A 19,084-nucleotide genomic window follows, 5' to 3' on the forward strand; every position below is an offset into this window, starting at 1 on the left:
AACAATACATTGTTCAGAAAAGAAAGTGTGTCTGGTAGCGCTGTCAAGTTCATAAACTATTCTTTTTTGAACCATGTTACACGAAACATAGTTTTTGTTTCTTTGCTTTCTTTTCTCTCCAACAACTGCTTAGCAAACACTCCTCACAACCAGTACAACAAAACCAATGACAGGGACAATTACTCGTGCATTGAATTGGGATAATGTATATGAACAACAGTTTATTGCTGTCACGCCCATGGGTGATGAAGTTTTGTTGTATCAAACAAACCATGAAGACCCGGGTATAGAATCCAATTCTATGCTACAGTTATATAGTCGTTCTGGATTTGAAAATATTCAATGTTCTTCATATTCTGATATAAACAAAGGTATTGTTGGTGTTGGATCTATCAATGGTAATATTTCCATTTTTGACATATATTCACCAAACTCCTCGATTTTAAATTTGCGTCCGAAACAGAATCGACCTTGTAATTCTGTATCATTTGGTAACCAAAACTTAGTTGTAGCAGGTTTTGATAAAGGAAGACAAGATAATTCATTGCAGATATGGAATATTGAAACCTACTCTTCATCTGGTAGCAATGGTAGTAATTTGAAAAGACCATTAGCGACGTATCTACCGAATGAGGCAATTCTTTCAACTGTATTCTATCCTGATCAAAATTCAAATATTATTTGTGGATCTTATAAATTCTTAAGAGAAATAGATTTGAGATTGGATCAACCAGTATTTCAAATGGCAACAAAATGTACTTTGGGATTACAAATTGATTATTTTCAGAACCATTTATTTCAATCATTTAGTGAAGATGGGTCATTAGCAATTTGGGATAGAAGAAAATTGACATCTACTAAACATAGATCTACGGGAACAAACAATGTTATTACTGAAACTCCATTACTACAATTTACTAAACTATTGAGTGATGCATCTTCAAGAAAAGTCCAGCATCCATGTGTGAGGTACTCTACGGTGAGAAGAGGTGAATTTGCTTCTGTCTTTAACGGTGATTTGATTAGAAGATGGCAAACCGATATAGTGCCAGAAAACAATGATCTACAGGACACTTTCAAAGCCAAGGATTCTTCTACCCTCCAAAGATTAAAACAACAGGCTGTGCAGTTGTACAATCCCAAAGAAGAGTCTGTATTTGTATCTTTGGTGCTTGACACCAAGACTGATTATGAAAAAGTGGTTTCCTTTGATTATTCGCCTGATATTGCGTCACATACATCGACTAATTTTGTTTGCATGCGACAGTCTGGTACTGTATTTCGGATGCCTGTTGTTGAATCGATTGAAGCGTTAGATTTTAATCCAATAAACGAGTTCTCGATTGCTGGTCCTGAAGGTACTGTGACAAACTTTTTAAATAAACAATTTTTGGAGATCAACCAATCAACTAATGCAAAGGAACCTGGACCTCGTGACAAAAATAGTTCATCGCTTGCCAAACTTGGGGATTTGACTTTGAACAGTAATTTGAAAAACCGCAACACAGAATCTGCGACAACATCTACAGTAGATGATGAAAGTCTTGCTCAACTGAATATTGCTGAGGACAAGAGATACTCTTACGATAATGTATTTGAGGAAGATATTCCTTTGAATAAATTTTGGGATTCGTCTGACATTGTGGGAAACGATATTTGTGTCACCATTAGGAAACGAGCACAAATGGGGTACAGTGTGGATTGTGACAAAAATGTTTCTATTTTGGAGGAACTAGATGTGGCTGATAGTACATTGTTTTTGAAGAACACTTGGAAATGGTTGGCACTAGCAAAGAAATCTTTGGATAAAAAAACTATGATTTCGGAGGGGATAGATTTGGGGTACCAAGGTGTTTTGGGTATTTGGAAAGGGATTGAAGAGTTGAATAAACAGAAATGTACCATGACAGATGAACTCATTTCAGACAATTGGTTGTCGCAGGCGGTGAAGGTTATAGTATCTTCAAAAAATAAAAAGATTTCTGGGATTACCATACCTCATGACAGCGAAAGGAAAGCGCAACGAAAGTTATGTTTAATAGTATGTGGTTGGTATTTTACCGAGTCTGAGTTTGAAGAAAAATTGCAATTATTGATATCCCTTGGATATTATGAGAAAGCCGCTGGTTGGGCGGTGTTTCATGGCGATGTTCCCAAAGCTATTAGCATTTTGTCACACGCAAAGACTGAAAGATTGCGTCTTATAGCAACTGCAGTTGCAGGTTATCTTGCTTACAAAAACTCTCATGTGAATAGTCCTTGGAAAGATCAATGTCGTAAGATGGCACTAGAGTTGGATGACCCTTATTTGCGAGCAATCTTTGCTTTTATTGCTGATGATGACTGGTGGGATGTTTTGGATGAATCCTCTTTGTCATTAAGGGAACGATTGGGTATTGCTTTGTGTTTTCTTTCCGATAAGGATTTAGGGGTTTATTTGAACCGAATCGCAGATACAGTGGTTAACCGGGGAGAGCTCGAAGGTTTGATATTGACTGGTATTACGCCAAGAGGGATTGATTTGTTGCAGAGCTATGTTGACAGAACCACAGATGTGCAGACAGCCTCTTTAATTGCATCTTTTGCATGTCCTCGGTATTTTGTTGATGCGAGAGTAACTCATTGGACCGATTGTTACAGGAATATGCTCAATAGTTGGGGATTTTTTGGAGTGAGAGCAAAATTCGATGTGGCAAGAACCAAATTATCAAAGACATTTGGTGGACAGACGACAATTAGGGCCGCCCCGAAACAGGTGTATCTACAGTGCAATCGTTGTAATAAGAATATTTCCAAAGTAAAATCCAACCCTGGTAATAACCAAGTCTTGTTGAAACAACAATTTAATAAGTTCAACAGCTTGAACAAGTTCAATGACATTATAAATGCATGTCCACATTGTGGTGCTCCATTACCAAGGTGTTCAATTTGTTTATTGTCGTTGGGGTCAGAATTGCCATTGGAACCGCTGGATAAGATAGAAATTGCCAATAACCAGTCCTCAAATATTGTTCCCAGGATTGAAAACAAATTCAATCTGTGGTTCAGTTTTTGTCTTACATGCAATCATGGGAGTCATGCTTATCATGCCGAAGAATGGTTTTCCAAACATTACGTATGCCCTGTCCCAGATTGTAATTGTCGTTGCAATAGTAAGTAGAGAAAAAGGAAAGAATTATTTTGAGACTTGAGTTGTACCTGTAACTGTTCATATAACAGATAGTCTGTTTTATTGTTAGCACTTATGCTTCTACGATTTTGTGTGTAACCTGGTACCAAAGTAAACACTACATGTATTGAAGACATAATTTAAAAAAGTCGTCCTAAAGAGTTAGAAGTAAGTCATGTTCAAATTTTATCTTTTTCTTTCTTTCTCTTTTCAGCGTACTCCAGTTAGTTTATTTCTTTGTTGTGGTTTTCGTTCAAATAGGCCTTATTCTTTTCCTAAACCAGAATCTTGTGCGGCTTCTTTTTTTTTTTTTTTTCAGTTGTGTTCAGTGACAACAAAAAGAGCCAACAAACAAATAACAATTAGTAGGGAGAATTTGAAAGGAAGGGAGAAAAAAAAAAAAAAACTCGTTTGATCAAAAATCTGTATATACTCACTAACATCAGATCAACAATAATAACAAGTTAAATCCTGTTTGATTTTGTATTTGTATTTGGTTTTTTGTTTTGTTTTTACTATACCTTTTTTTTTTTGTCAACTCCCTCTCCCTAAACAGAATAACAATTTATTAATAAAAGGATCTATCGTTTATCTCCTTTCTCCCCCCTTTCTTTTGTTGTTTATTTTGAGATTCGTGTTATTCCAATATGTCGACGTCACAGCCGTTACAACAAAATCCAGAACAGGTTGTGAACGATATTAGACAAAAAATAGAAAAAGAACGGAAAATCATTCAAGGTTTCAATGATGTTAAAAGAAATACCAATAATCCAGAGGTGATTCAGAAATGTAAATCAAAAATCATTGAATCTCAATCAATGATTGATTACTATCAAGAAACCATGAACAAGTTAACTCGACAGATGCAGCGTTTAAATACTAATTCCAGTTCACGGACAGCTAGTAGGAGCTCTGTCGTTTCTGAATACAAGCCATCGTACTCCAATTTTGATTTGATTAAATACGAATGTCCTTCACTTGGTAATAAGATTCAATTTATGTTGCAATATTTGGAATTTAAGCTCCAAGTTGAAAACAAGTATTCAGAGGCCAACAGAAAGTTATCTCATCTTTATCTTATGGATGGCGACAAATCTTCTAGTAATGCTGCTGAAGGTGGTAGAGCTGAGAGTGATCAAAGAATTCAGTTGTTAGAAAAAGCGTTGAAGAAATATCAAAAATTTAGTATTAACGACCATGAATTTGATCATGATTACGAAATAATGGATAGTACAAAACATTCGAGAAAATTGCTAACTGGTAGATTGACTGTTTCAATTACATGTATTAGAGATGTTGATCACATAGCTACTGCTTTATCTAAGAAGCGGGAGACGGTTGTGGTTATTAAGGTTGATGATCTCGAGAAAGCTCGGACAAAACCGTCGAAAAATGATAATTGGAACGAGGAAATGGTGATTGATGTTGACAAAAGTCATGAAATAGAACTTGCTGTAATGGATAAACAAAATGGAATTTATGTTCCCGTTGCGGTAAATTGGTTTTCACTTTTTGATTTAGCAGAAGAGATACGTAAAAAGAAGGTTGCCAAAGATCAGGGTTCTAGTGGATGGTTACCTGCAGCCAATTTGCCTCAAACTAGTGGCTCTGGTATTGGCACTGGTACGGGTTCAAGCATGACAGGTGGGGCTAGTTATGGAGCCACTTCGCCTCTCCCAGCTCACAATGATTTAGGGCCTTCGGTATCTCCTTCGAATGACGCTAAAGAGAATAAGGTTCTGGTTAGCACTTGGTTGAGCTTAGAGCCAGGTGGTCAAATGTTGATTAATTTGAATTTTGAAAAGTCAATAACTAATGGCAAGCAGTTTAGAGGACCACTTGGACGTCACGGGGCCATTCGTCAAAAGAAGGAAGAGATATTTGAAAAACATGGTCATCAGTTTGTTCAAAAACAATTTTATAATATCATGTCGTGTGCACTCTGTGGAGAGTTTTTACGTTATACGGGTTATCAATGTCAAGATTGTAAATTTTTATGCCACAAGAAATGTTATCAAAAGGTTGTTACCAAGTGTATTTCCAAGTCAGGTTCAGATTACGATGCTGCTCAGTTGAACCACCGTATTCCACATAGGTTTGAGCCAATTACAAACCACGGTACTAAATGCTGTTGTCACTGTGGTTATATTTTGCCATGGGGTAAAAAGAATGTTAGAAAGTGTACTGAGTGTGGTGTCATGTGCCATGCCCAATGTACACATTTGGTTCCTGACTTTTGTGGTATGTCGTTGCAAATGGCCAATGAGATTCTTGCAACTATTGAGTCGACTAAGGTTTCGCCAAAGAAAGCACAGCAACACCATCGCAACCACTCGCATGCCAAGCCATTGCCACCTAAACCACCGATTGAGAGCAAACCATCTATGGATTCAGAAGAAACTTTACACAACGAACCGTCGTATAAATCTTTGCGACCAGCGTCAGTAATTCACCAAGACACTAGCTTTGTTTCAAAATTGCCGACCACAGTTCAGAATAAATATCAGGAACCAGTAGAGTTGCCACCGCATCAACAGAATCAAGTCCTTCCTTCTAGTAGACGTCGTGAGCATGGGCTGGCTGATCTTAGTTTTGAAGCGGGTTATGGTCAACAGCAACACCAATATCATCGAGATCATCATCACCAAGACCAGCATCAAAATGTACCTCAGATAGTTGTTGAAGATCATCAACATTACAATTCATTGGATACTGCCGACGTTGAAATGGAAGAGTCTAAAGATAACTTTGACAACTTTGACTATAATAACAAGTACACTGAGAATGAAATTCTTACTGATGTTCAGCAAGAACAAGTCCGTAGTCCTTTTGCAGATCAAATACAAGGTGTTCCCGACGCAACACATGTGAAACAACAGAATCAGCAGGTGCAACAAGTGAAACAAGTGCAACAACAAGAACTTGGACATCAACGTACCCATTCATCAGGGAAATCTGGAAAGTCCAAGCGTCGCAAAAGAAAGTTCGGATTAGATGATTTCCAGTTCTTGGCTGTTTTGGGTAAAGGGAATTTTGGTAAAGTTATGTTGGCTGAGTCGAGACATACTTTGAAATTATGTGCCATCAAAGTATTGAAGAAAGATTTCATTGTTGAAAATGATGAGGCTGAAAGTGTTAAATCGGAGAAGCGGGTATTTTTGACTGCTAATAAGGAGATGCATCCATTTTTGTTGAATTTACATTGTTGTTTCCAAACAGAAAATAGAATTTATTTTGTTATGGAATATATTTCTGGTGGTGATTTGATGTGGCATATTCAAAAGAATCGATTTACTGCGAAAAGAGCCAAATTTTATGCTTGTGAAGTATTATTGGGGTTGAAATATTTCCATGACAATGGGATTGTTTACCGTGATTTGAAATTAGACAATATATTGCTCACAACCAAGGGGCATATTAAGATTGGTGACTATGGGTTATGCAAAGAGAATATGTGGCATAAAAGCACCACATCGACGTTTTGTGGTACTCCAGAGTTTATGGCGCCAGAAATAGTGGCGGGTAAGTCATATGACCGAAGTGTTGATTGGTGGGCATTTGGTGTATTGTTGTTCCAGATGCTTTTATGTCAATCTCCATTCAAGGGGGATGATGAAGATGATATTTTCAATGCTATTGAGAATGATGAAGTTAAATATCCTATAAATTTATCTAGACAAACAGTATTGGTGCTACAAGCATTATTGACAAAGGATCCGTCGCAACGTTTGGGTAGTGGACCAAGAGATGCTGAAGAAATTATGGAACATCCTTATTTCCACGATGTTAATTTTGATGATGTATTGAATTGTCGAATTCCGGCTCCATACATACCAGAAGTTCAATCAGAGCATGATTATTCTAACTTTGATAAAGAGTTTACTTCAGAAACACCAAGATTGACACCAGTGGAAACAGTTCTTACTTCTGAAATGCAAGAACAGTTTAGAGGGTTCTCCCATATATCTGACAATGCGACGATCTAAATATAGTATCTATAATAATTATATTTTTTTAAAAAAAAAAGAAGAAGGAAGAATGCAGAACATACATATATATATATATATATATATGTATGTATATTTATTCATCTATGTACAAACCAATAAATATTAGTATTGAATGTAATTGAAATTTCAGACTTATGATATTATGCAACATTTCTTTTCAGCATGTGTCTGATTGGGATTTGTTGATGGGCCAGATGATTGGTTTAATCGAGCTTTTCTTTGACGAAATGATGTAGATGGTTTTTGTGGGATATGGGTAAAACTATTTAAATCACTGGTTAAGGTCGTCGATTGGCGAGTTAGTGTTGCTAATGGAGTGTTTTCTTCGATGTCAGATTGCTTTTTATTCAGATTGACTCGATGTGAGAAATTATCATGTTGTGTGAGATTGCTTATAACTATCAGCTCTTGCAGTGATCGTTGCAGATGATTTGAACTTTGCGATTGGGTGGTAGCAGGAGTAGTAGTGATATTAGAATTTTGATCGTTGCCGCCTTTCAGTTCGATTTTATCAATGGGATTATCTTTGCTTAATTGGATTTTCACTGCCACATTGGCAATACTCTCAAATGCTTGGTTTACCCCCATTACGTTTTCACGAGTACATTCATTGAATGATACAGCACCGATTCGTTTGGCAAATTCAGCTCCTTCATAATAAGAAACTTCTCTATTTGTCGTATCCAAATCTAATTTTGATGCTATCACTGATATGGGAATCAGAGGTCTAAGTTGATTGATTCTTTCATAATAATCTTCTAATGCAGTAAAGGATTGGTAATCATCAATGGCATATACCAAGACAATAGTATTAGCGTTCAAAACGTGTCGTTCTCGAGTTATGGTGTACATATCTATGTGGAAATCACTTTCAAAGATAGTTATCTCCCGGAATTTACCATTTGTTTCTGGTGTGATTATTCTTTTGGTGTACACTGCATCCAAGTCATATAAACTTTCGTCGAAATGATGATAAATGTAATGAAGGATTAAGGTTGATTTACCAACATGAGCTGAACCAATAACACACACATCGTAATTCTTAGTTAAGGCATGTAAGCTATCTAGTAGTAATGACATTATTATATTTATAGTATAATGGATTGAAAAGTTGTCAAATAATGTGTGATTGAATTATCAATATGCTTGGATATATATATCTGCCTAGCTAAAAAAAAAAACGTGTGAGTAAAATGTCGAGTTAGTGGATGTAGGCTATGGATTTAAGTAAGCGGTATTTTAGTTTAGAAAATATTGAACTAAATATGTGTTAATGGAAAAGCAATAGAGAAAAAGGAAGAAGAAGAAACGACGATTGTGTTAAATGTAGATTTGTTTAGCTACTGTTTATACATTTGTGATAGAAGGTAATATTTTTTAATCAAATCATCAATTAAAATCAATTCCGATGATTCAGAAATAGAAGAGGGAAAAAAATAGCTACGTTTCTTGTTCCTGTTTCTAGAAACAGAAATGGCCATGTGACGTGTGACTATATTGTCTTCGATTTTGTGCAATAACAGGGCTGAAGCCCGAGATAGACTTGTGTTATCCTAAGCTCCGGGAAATTTTTGCTGCAAGATTAACCGAAATTGTTCCGGTAATTCCTTCTGTTTTTTTTTTTCTTGTTGCAACTGGGTTGACTTTGAAATTCTGAACTTCATAACATACTGGTGATAATTCTGGAATGGACACCTCATTCTAAGAAAGAAGAAATAGATCTAAAGAATTATTACTGCCAGAAAACAATAAATCAGTCAACTTTGTTCTTTTTCCCTTTCCTTTGTTGTTTTTGTTCTACTGTGTAATATGAAACAATGTACAGTTCAAAGAAAAAAAAGAAATTTAACTACAAGAAAAATGATCCAGAAGAATAGTCACTCTACGTCCAAACAACGCAATAAAATTGAAGAGTTATAGATCTCGCGGGCAACGGTGGTATATCAAGACTAATGAAAAGAAGGCTTTTCAATACAGATATATATATGTGGTGACATTTTTTTTCTTCTATTAATCAAAAGAAAACTAGTCTGCTAATTTAAAAACTCCTGACTGGAAAACAAAAATTGAGTGAATATTTTTGCAAATTTTTATGTATTCTACATCCTCATCTCTTCCCACCCACCTCCCCTTATTTTTAATTATTAAACAATCAAGCATAATGACGATGATGATGATGATACCAGAACTTTGATTCACCTAGGGTCGTCTCAACAAGAAGTGGCTAGATTTTGTAAAACAAGAAAAAGAAACGAAAAAGAAAAAGAAAAAAAAAAAAATGCGAGACAATCGGACGATTTCCAAACAGTCTTAGCTTTATTCACGCATTAGTCATATTATGGAGGGGGGGCTTATTTGCTTATGAGCAAGAATTGATCGTATAGTAATTGATGTTCTTGGATTTTAAAAGTTATTCAATTGGTAAAAAGAATTACCTCACAGATTTATCAGGAAATTATTCTTATGGTAAACTTCCAAAAATCGCAAAAAAGACAAGGGTCTCGCAATATTTATGCGTGCAATACTTAGTTAACATGCCAACGTTATGCAATGTAAAATGTTTTACGAGCCAATACTTAATCGTTATTACTATGAGATCTCTTCTTCATACGTCTCTGCAAAAATAGTATTACATGTATAGACCATTTTAGAAGACCAATTCATGACGATTGGTTAAATTGAATAAACTTGTAACAAACTCAAAACTGAAAATAAACAATATCAGAAAATCACATACATTAATAAAATGGTACGCGAATTGTAAGTTTTTTTTGAGGATAAGGTATACAGCACTGGCAATCGCTTATTCAAATTGCTCATTCTACCTAAGTTTGTTCTAATTCAACAAATACAGTTCTAGAGTACCACGCGGTGGTTCTCCATATATCGAATCCATCATTTTTGACCTGTAAAATTGGATAATTTTAATTTGAAAAAATACCCATACCCATACCCAAATTTACACGAACTTTTTTTTTTCTCAGTTTCAAGTTTTGACTAATGTGCACGTACTTCAAAATACTTCTCCAAAAATTCTAGTCTCGTCAATCTACTTTATTATCGCTGTTGACAGAGGCAGTATCAATTCAATTAGTAATTGTAACAATGCATTAGATTAGGTGTTAAGGCACATATTCAAAGTGATTCTAATTGTACCTGAATGATTTTTCTTTTCAATAACAAACGAGGTTAATGAAAATATATGGCACTACTATTGTTAATGACGATGTTTTTGATCACAATGGACAAATCTGTTTACAATATGTCCAAATCAAGTAAGTAGTTTTCTTGTTTTGGATTCTCCTCTTTAGTAGAAAAAGGTACCCGAAAAAAAAAAAAAATGGAAGTCGCATTTAGACAAAAACTAAATTGAACCTGTAGACCAGATTACTGTACATAATGTCAAATAAAGGGTTTTACTAGATCGTGAATAAATAACAATGTTAGGTATGAACATCAATCAGATCCCATAACAAAGCAAATTTGGTACTTTAAGATGCAGCTGTAATGTAATTGTTGTAAATGATTTATCCCAATGTAAAACTAGTCAAGGTTAAGGAAGTGCAACACACCAAGAAAACTGAAACCCTTTCACACGGTGGTTAAAAACATCAACAAAAAAAAAACAAGATGGGCGTACACTGGAAAGAGTTGTTTGTAAGACATTCCAACAGTTACTATTTGTTACACTTTCATATGCTGTTTAACGGGAGAACAACAAGGGTAAAGAGATATAGATTAATCAACCAACTTTCCTTTCCTCCATCATTATATTGAGATGGTCCCACCATTATCATTGTGATTCTTGTTAAGCAAATTGATGGCTGGCTTGTAGTTGAGAGAGAACAATACAACAAATCCCAGAAAAAAAAATATTATTGTAGCCACTAGCATATAATGTAACGTGTTTTGATTTAAACCTAAATGTAACTTAAGCAGCTGATTGGCAGTCTACAATAGATTTTGTATTCTTTGTTTCGACTGATCATTCTACTTTGAGTTTGTTATTACACTAAAGAGATATGCCAACCATGCTCATGCACTAATAATCATAATAATAACCTGTGCCTATGAGAATTTGTAGATATGAGATGTAGCTAAACGTACTGGTATTTCTAATCTCTTGGAAAGCAACTTGGCGAGTTACTTTACCAACATTATAATTATTAAAATCAAGAAAACAAACAAAGCCAAATCAAGTGTTGTGTGTTATATATGCATATGTACGTTTGTGTGTGTGTGGGAGTGCGTGTGTGTTTCGAAAAAAAACAAAAAAAAGATAATTCAAAGTTTATTTTTACACGGCAAAGAGAATTTTTTTCTCTCTCAATAATTAAAAAACTAGAAAAAACAAAAAAAACAGAAAAAAAAAAAAAAAAGAGAACAACATCCACTCATTAAAATACTCTTTTTCCTTTACAACCAACCTTCCAGCAATCAAACCAGTTGTCACTTGGTGAGACAAGGGCCCTTGTTTAAACTTCCACAATCTTTACAACTAGGACTGTGATACCTACAATCATTTCCTTCCTTCGTTTTTCTGTTTTTTTCAATCCAGACTAAATTATATATATACTAAACACTGCCAACACATCCACACTCGTTTTTTTTTAATTTTTTTCTACCTTACGATTATTATTAGTTTATATTCGAAATCACTTATTACCTATAAACAACACCAAAATATTTTACAAAACAATTCAGTGTTAATTCAAATAATATCATTAATATAGACATTTCATTTTATTCACAACAGAAGCAAGAGCAATATAATCAAATTCACTAAACTGTGACCATGTATAACGAAAAGTATGCGCTGGATTTTCCAAATTCACATTATTTGTCCAACTTAAACAACCTAAATGGAACCAATCAATCGATCCATCTTAATAGATTACCAACACTAGGGGAGATATTGGCCAACAAGTCAAAGTCCCCAGTAGATTTGTTTACCTTTTACCAATTTATGAAAGATGTTGAAGGTAAAATTGACTACTTGGACTTTTGGTTTGATTTAATTAACCACTTGAACTTGTGTAAACATTATGTCAAAGGGTTAAGAGATTCTATTATAAGACAATCATCAACATTTCATCAACAGCAACAACAGCAACAGCAACAACAAGGACATCAAATAATATCGTCACTGCAACCACAGCCTCAACAGCAAGATTTGTCGTATGAATCACCAGCAGCCGCTGCAGGGTTCCGCCACTCGATGGCCATTTCGGAGAAGTCAAATCGAAAATCATTGAGCTCATCTATTCTATTGGACTTGATTATCAATGACAATATACTTGAAGAAAACGACTCGCACAGATTATCGGCATTTTTAAGAGGTGACATAAACTTGGACAATCTAGATCCAAAATTAAAAGACTTAATCGAACAATACAATGCCGAAGCTGAATCCAATTCCAAACATTCATCTCGAGTGGATAGTGTGGCTAGGTCTTCACCAAGTTATGTGTCAAACCCTATAATGAGTTCGGTACCGATTGCAAGTCCCCAACAACCATATCTACACCAAGATCGAAAAACTAGTTCGCATTCGTTGTTGGTTCATGATGAAGATGATGAAAACAACCACTCCTACTATGAAAATCAATTGGATATTGGTCGAGCAGATAAGGCAGTCAGTGCATCCAAATACATTTCCTTACAATCAGAGAATAAAGATGTTTTCGGAAAGGAACAAGAAAATGAACGTTATCAACATCCAACCAACCCATTTGCCGATACTAGTGCCATAAATACACAGAAAAAACGTGCTTCCGCTATCAACCCTTCTTTATTGGAAAAATTGATTAAGGACTCCCCAGCATCAAACGGAACACACTCTTTTATCACCAGAGAAAACTTACGTGAATCGTCGCATCAATTGCTTTTGAAGTATTTTGTTGAAGACTCAGAAAAGAATCTTAATTTACCATCTAATTTGAATTCCCAAATCATAAAGGCAATTGAAGTTGACGGACGTGATGACCCAGATGTATTCAATTATGTGAAAAACTTTGTTTTCAACAAATTGGAAAATGAACATTTGCCCAAGTTTTTGGACTTTATGGCTACCAGAAACATCAACCATTCCAATTTTTGGAGAATTATCTTAGGATTCTTCTTCTTATTTATTGGATTTTGGGTGAGTTTTATAATGGTATTTCTAAATTATCGGAAAGGTTTACGGCCAGTTATCATTATACCCTATTTCTTGGCCTTCTATTTTCTTATTTCGTCAATATATCTAATAGACCCGGTCATGGCATGGATGGGAATATCAGAAACGTTTTCCAAGAGCAATGGGCGACTGATTATGAAAATACGGGAGAAATTCATTTACCGATTTATCGTCAAACGAAGCCTTTGGGTGTTATTTTTAGTTTTGATATTCACAGCTATTTTCACCGTTCTTTTCAGTTTGGTTCCAGGTCATCGATTATAAAAATGATTGACGAGAATTCAAAACAGGAAAATACATGGGTTGGTATTTCTTTTTTTTTTTTTTTTTTTTTTCAATTTGGGGGAAACACATTCTTTCTGGTTATTTATATTTTGTTAATTTTCAATTCAATTCTTGTACGTTAATGTTATCTCGGTATTTGTTATGTATGTTTGTATGTATGTTTCTTTCCATCTGCTTTCTCCTCCCCATTCTTTTTATTTAGAAAGGTATTAGTAGCATTAAATAAAACGACGAGTCATAATATTATTATTATTACTCTTGAGAATTGAGGACATATCTACAGAGCGTGTCGTGCTGATACTGTTAACACATGGCAATATCTGCATCAACAAAAATAAGTAGAAAAGAATTACTATTAATCAAACTTTATTCTTTACTTGCGATATGGTGATAAAATTAGAAATGCCCACTTAGAAAATATACAAACTAAAAAACATAAAGGAAATAAAAAGCTATACAACCTTTAATTAATCGAGTTACACTCTCAAACTTAGTTAGTGGCTTCAGCAAATAAAGCTTCCTTCTTTTCAGCCAATCTGTGTTGTCTTCTTTCTCTAGCAGCTCTGTTTCTAACTCTTCTAGCTTCAGCTTCTTCTTTAAGAGCCTTTTCACGCAAAGCTTCAGCTTTAGCAGCAATAATGTGTTCAACTAAAGATCTCTTGTGTTTAAAAGTGTTACCTTTGGCAGCTTTGTACAAGTTGTGGTACAAGTGTTTATCAATTTTACCAGCATCTCTGTATTTAGCCAATAATTTTCTCAAGACTCTTAATCTTCTCATCCATAAAACTTGAGATGACATTCTGGCGTCTTTGGTACCTTTTCTTTTACCGTAACCCATGTGTCTACCAGCTCTCTTGGATTCTTTCAAAGCTCTAGCTCTAGATCTAGAGTGAACAGTTTCTGGTTTCTTAACAATAGTACCATTCTTGTATAATTTTCTAATGGCACTTCTGGAGTTAGCGTTGGCAATTTCAGTGGTTTCGTTTGGGTCCAACCAAACTTTTCTCATACCAACACCAATGACACTAGCAGCAAGTCTCTTTTGAGTTCTCAAGTTAGCCCTAAAAAAAGAAACATTGTTAGTATTCTTGATGTATACTTAACTTGCAAAAATATGATCACCTCGGGAGTTGGTCAAAGTGGACGCCACCACAATTGAGAAAATGTTGGCACAAGGAAATTCACTCTTAGAAATGGGGTGGGGGGGGGAGATAATTTTTTTATAACTCTTCATAAACACTTGAATCGTTGGTTCCATTGCAAATATCATTCTTTCAAATCGATTCCACGCCATTCATTACTTCTATTAGAACAGTTCTGAAAGTAATGGTCACTATTGGCCATCCTTATCTTTAGTGAAAATTTTTTTTCCCTCTCTTCTTTCAACAATTTTTGTCAAATCGATACTCTTTTTGATTTAAACTTTCCTGATAAAAACACTTTTTTAAATGATCCTTGAATGTCCCGAGTCCCTGATATTCCCATTAGATGATAATCACATTTAATATTTAATCGTCAACATACATTTTTTATTAATTAATGTCCGTTAATACAATACGTAACAAAAGTATGTAACTATGAAAGATTTTTTTTTTTATAATGAGAAAAATATTTTTGTAAAAACTGTGCGAAACTCAGTACTATAATCCTGTGCCAAAGTGCGAAACACAGCAAAATTGTAAGGCAAGAGAGAGGAACAGGCGCCCAAACAAACTAGCAGAAGAAAAAATTTAGGTGGTAGTGTTCCTACCAATATTGTCTTAACTATGAGCGAGAGGATGACCCATAATGTAAACATAAACAAAAACTGACTAATTAAATTTATTTTTTCTTTGCACTAACAAAACAAAAACAACACCAGACCTGCAGATAAAAGCATAGGGCTATAGCCCTAAATCTATCACGTGAACGGAAAACTTTAGTTCTTTTTTTTTTGTGCTGTTCTTATTCTGGGCTTATCATCTCATCTCATCGTGGACCAACTTCTCCAGTTTACACACAAGTTTATCTTTCCCTATTTGATAGATCACACAGACGAGCAAAGAAAGAGGAGAAAGAATTATATATTTTCAAAAATGGCCAAATCATTAAGATCGAAATCCAAATTACAAGCCAAATCTATTAAAAGAAAAGGAGAATTTAGTAAATATGATGAAGGTAGAAGTAAAAGAATAGCGAATAGGTTAGCTGAAGAGACCAAGAAACAAGAAGAAGCCAAAAAGCAACAAGAACAAACCCAAACTGGAACAGAAACTATGGATATAGAGGATGATAAAGATAAAAAAGTGAGTACTTCAGGTTGGAGAGATTCTCGATCTCAAGCATATAAACAAAGAAAACTCAAGAATAAGAATAAGAAAAAGACCCTTAAATTTTAATAGCAAGAAGCTATGTTTGATAATTATAATATTTATGGATAGATTTATTAGAGGTGTAATGGATTGCTGTTTCTTTCATTGATTCACTGAAAGTAATAACAAATCAGATAGAAGAAGCACCACACTTTTTTATGTCTCATTTATTATTTCAGTTCGATGTATTTCTTTATATATATATATATATATAATTTATAATTTTATTGCACAGTAATATATTCCTGTTTAATCTGCTACCAACATTCATATGTCTATTCATATTTTTTTTTTTTTTTTTTTCATCTACTGGAATATTCAAGTTAACTTTTTCTTTTCTTTTCTTTCTATTTTTTCAATTTATCTGTCAAATAGTCTTCGTATCCAATTTCTTCTAAAGTCTCTGCTTTACCTAATACTTCCGTTTCCATATTCAACATATACTGGTTCATCTCGGTCAACCATTTTGAGTCGTAGGCACCTAGTATTCTAATTGCCAATAATGCAGCATTAGTACTGTTGTTAATAGCAACAGTTGCAACAGGAATACCTCTTGGCATTTGCACTATAGAGTGCAACGAATCAACCCCATCTAAAGTAGATCCCTTAACAGGAACACCAATGACAGGCAACGGAGTCATAGCCGCCACCATACCTGGCAAATGAGCAGCACCACCGGCACCAGCTATAATACACTTCAAGCCACGTTTTGGAGCTTCAATGGCATACTCAGACATTCTATGTGGTGTTCTGTGGGCACTTACAATTGTGAGTTCGAATGGCACACCAAATTGTTTCAATATACGAGCACCAACTGCCATAACTGGTAGATCAGAATCTGAACCCATTATTATTCCCACCAACGGAGATTCTTTGTCAACAGTTAAAGATTTAGGAATTTCAGTGGTGTCACCCAATATATAACTCAATCTACTCTCAGCATCTTGCATGGAAGATGTGACAATATTGATATGGCCCATTTTTCGCTCTGGTCTAGTGGTTTTACCATAAAGATATACTGAAGCATGTGGGGTTTCCAAAGCACGACGACAAATTTCCAATTCTTTATTTGGAGATTCCTTATCACCTAAAACATTCAACATAATAGCATTAGTGATAGAAGTAGAAAACTCGGTGAACCCCTTTGGCATAGGCAATCCTGAAACAGCACGAACATGGGCTTCAAATTGCGATGTGACACAGGCATCAATGGTATAATGACCAGAATTATGAGGTCTTGGTGCAATTTCATTGATCAATAATTCATTATTTTCCAACAAGAACATTTCAACACCAAAAATACCACACCCAGGAAACGACTTTACTGCATTCTTGGCTAATATGGATGCCTTTTTAGCTAAAGTGTCTGGAATTCTGGCAGGAGCGTACACTAAATGACAAATATTGTTTTCATGAATAGTTTCAACGGTTGGGTAGGCAAATGCTTCCCCTTCTAATGATCTCACTACCATTACAGCCAACTCTTTGGTAAAGGGACACCATTTTTCAGCATATAATGGACGATCTTTCAAAAATTCTAAAGCTTTCTCACAGTATGATTTGTTTTTGACAACAAAGTTACCTCTACCATCATATGCTAAAGTTCTTGATTTTAACATATAAGGGTATCCAAACTTTTCTCCAATATTTAATAAGTCATCAATAGTGTTGTTTTCAACAGCAACAGATTCTGTAACTGCAACTCCGTGACTGACTAAATGATTTTTCTGCAAATACTTATCTTGAATCAATCTAATGGTTTCAGGTAATGGATATATTTCAACGTCGGGAAATTTCTTTTGAACTTTGATCAAAGCATCGACATCAACATGTTCAATTTCAACAGTTAATACATCAGCTTTTTCAGCCAATTTCACAATCGATTCATAGTTTGTAAATGACCCGTCAACATGATCATCTAAAGCATTAATCTGTTTAGCTGGTGATTTGGCTGCGTCCAAAATCACGGTCTTGATATTCAATCTATGGGCCGCTTCAACAATCATACGACCTAATTGGCCGCCTCCTAAAATACCAATCGTTTTGCTATCCATTGAGGGAAAGTTGTGTGTATAAGTTGGGAATAAGATAAATAGACAAACGTTGATTCTATTACTGGGGATGTTCCTTTTTTTTTTTTCCCTCCCATCTCTTTGACAAGATTGCACCGAGTCAAAATGATTGAAGTTTTTTTATTGTTGCGATGGATAGATTTTCACTCTGAATTAAGGTTCAAAAATATCACGTGATCCAAAAGTTTAGATACTCCTGTGAATTCAACTCGTTGATAACAGATATAGGTATAACAGCTGTACTACTAAACAATAGTTTGTGGTCTTTAATGGTCAATTTTTACAGGCAAGAAAATCACTTATCATGAGTTATTGTATGTTAAGATATAAGGTGCAATCACGGGCTTCTGCATCGCCGTGCAAAACTATAAACCATCAGTACTTGTATTTCTTGATAGAAAGGAATAGACTGTCATGTTAGTGACTAAATTCTATTTAACTCAAGCTTATGGTGATAGTTAAACAATCATTGAAAATATGCTTTGGTGAGGCAATTGGTAAAGTTCGGGTTATCAGCTTTATCCAATGATAACGCTTCCAATACATTGCATATGATTGTTGAAGCTAGGAGTCATTCTGCTTGTCAGACATTGGGTAACAGTTGTTGGTGTGTTGTTAGATTGGTTGGGATTTACCACCTATTCCAACTCTTTTCTTGCTGTGGACATTCTTGATAACTTAGTTGAAACTATTTTATAGTTCTCGTTGTTATCCGCTATACACATAGATTGGAACCAATAGGAATAGCATTATTGCTAACAACACACTAAATTACTTATTCGTCGATGTCAACTATTCCTTCATATATGCATTTGCAATTTTAATTGCTAATCAATATTCTCCACCCCTATATCACATTAGTAAATAATTATTACTGCCTTGTTCAATGTCCACAGATTTAGCAATTGTTGGTATTACGCGACAACGCGCGACCGATTAGTAGCAGCTGATAAACATTTAACCGATAGTATGTGTATCTACGCCCCACAATGATTTACACTTCTTCTTGTTGGCCTTGC

At 34.9% G+C, this 19,084-nt stretch overlaps 7 protein-coding genes across 7 annotated transcripts; 4 read left to right on the forward strand and 3 right to left on the reverse strand. All coding sequences in view use genetic code 12, as the record gives it.

Moving 5' to 3' along the window:
• Positions 1 to 166: 166 nt before the first annotated feature.
• On the forward strand, positions 167 to 3,160 carry CD36_84400 (WD repeat protein ybl104c homologue, putative; the record flags this gene model as incomplete). Its single annotated transcript, XM_002419310.1, has 1 exon — positions 167 to 3,160. One exon carries the CDS (start codon positions 167 to 169, stop codon positions 3,158 to 3,160), a length of 2,994 nt encoding a protein of 997 aa, XP_002419355.1.
• A 656-nt stretch (positions 3,161 to 3,816) lies between these two features.
• PKC1 (protein kinase C, putative) lies at positions 3,817 to 7,155 on the forward strand (the record flags this gene model as incomplete). Its single annotated transcript, XM_002419311.1, has 1 exon — positions 3,817 to 7,155. One exon carries the CDS (start codon positions 3,817 to 3,819, stop codon positions 7,153 to 7,155), a length of 3,339 nt encoding a protein of 1,112 aa, XP_002419356.1.
• A 156-nt stretch (positions 7,156 to 7,311) lies between these two features.
• CD36_84420 (Ras-like protein precursor, putative) lies at positions 7,312 to 8,259 on the reverse strand (the record flags this gene model as incomplete). The annotated part of the gene is made up of 1 exon (XM_002419312.1): positions 7,312 to 8,259. One exon carries the CDS (start codon positions 8,257 to 8,259, stop codon positions 7,312 to 7,314), a length of 948 nt encoding a protein of 315 aa, XP_002419357.1.
• A 3,715-nt stretch (positions 8,260 to 11,974) lies between these two features.
• On the forward strand, positions 11,975 to 13,621 carry CD36_84430 (bud site selection protein rax1 homologue, putative; the record flags this gene model as incomplete). Its single annotated transcript, XM_002419313.1, has 1 exon — positions 11,975 to 13,621. One exon carries the CDS (start codon positions 11,975 to 11,977, stop codon positions 13,619 to 13,621), a length of 1,647 nt encoding a protein of 548 aa, XP_002419358.1.
• A 511-nt stretch (positions 13,622 to 14,132) lies between these two features.
• On the reverse strand, positions 14,133 to 15,168 carry CD36_84440 (60S ribosomal protein L19; the record flags this gene model as incomplete). Its single annotated transcript, XM_002419314.1, has 2 exons — positions 14,133 to 14,741; positions 15,166 to 15,168. The coding sequence occupies 2 exons, from the start codon at positions 15,166 to 15,168 to the stop codon at positions 14,133 to 14,135; spliced, it is 612 nt and encodes a 203-aa protein (XP_002419359.1).
• A 549-nt stretch (positions 15,169 to 15,717) lies between these two features.
• On the forward strand, positions 15,718 to 16,020 carry CD36_84450 (uncharacterized protein ybl028c homologue, putative; the record flags this gene model as incomplete). Its single annotated transcript, XM_002419315.1, has 1 exon — positions 15,718 to 16,020. The coding sequence occupies one exon, from the start codon at positions 15,718 to 15,720 to the stop codon at positions 16,018 to 16,020; it is 303 nt and encodes a 100-aa protein (XP_002419360.1).
• A 320-nt stretch (positions 16,021 to 16,340) lies between these two features.
• CD36_84460 (AIR carboxylase, putative) lies at positions 16,341 to 18,047 on the reverse strand (the record flags this gene model as incomplete). Its single annotated transcript, XM_002419316.1, has 1 exon — positions 16,341 to 18,047. One exon carries the CDS (start codon positions 18,045 to 18,047, stop codon positions 16,341 to 16,343), a length of 1,707 nt encoding a protein of 568 aa, XP_002419361.1.
• Positions 18,048 to 19,084: the final 1,037 nt, after the last annotated feature.

This window comes from Candida dubliniensis, chromosome 3 (genome assembly GCF_000026945.1).
Source record: "Candida dubliniensis CD36 chromosome 3, complete sequence".
In the NCBI taxonomy this organism is placed as follows: Eukaryota; Fungi; Ascomycota; class Pichiomycetes; order Serinales; family Debaryomycetaceae; genus Candida; species Candida dubliniensis.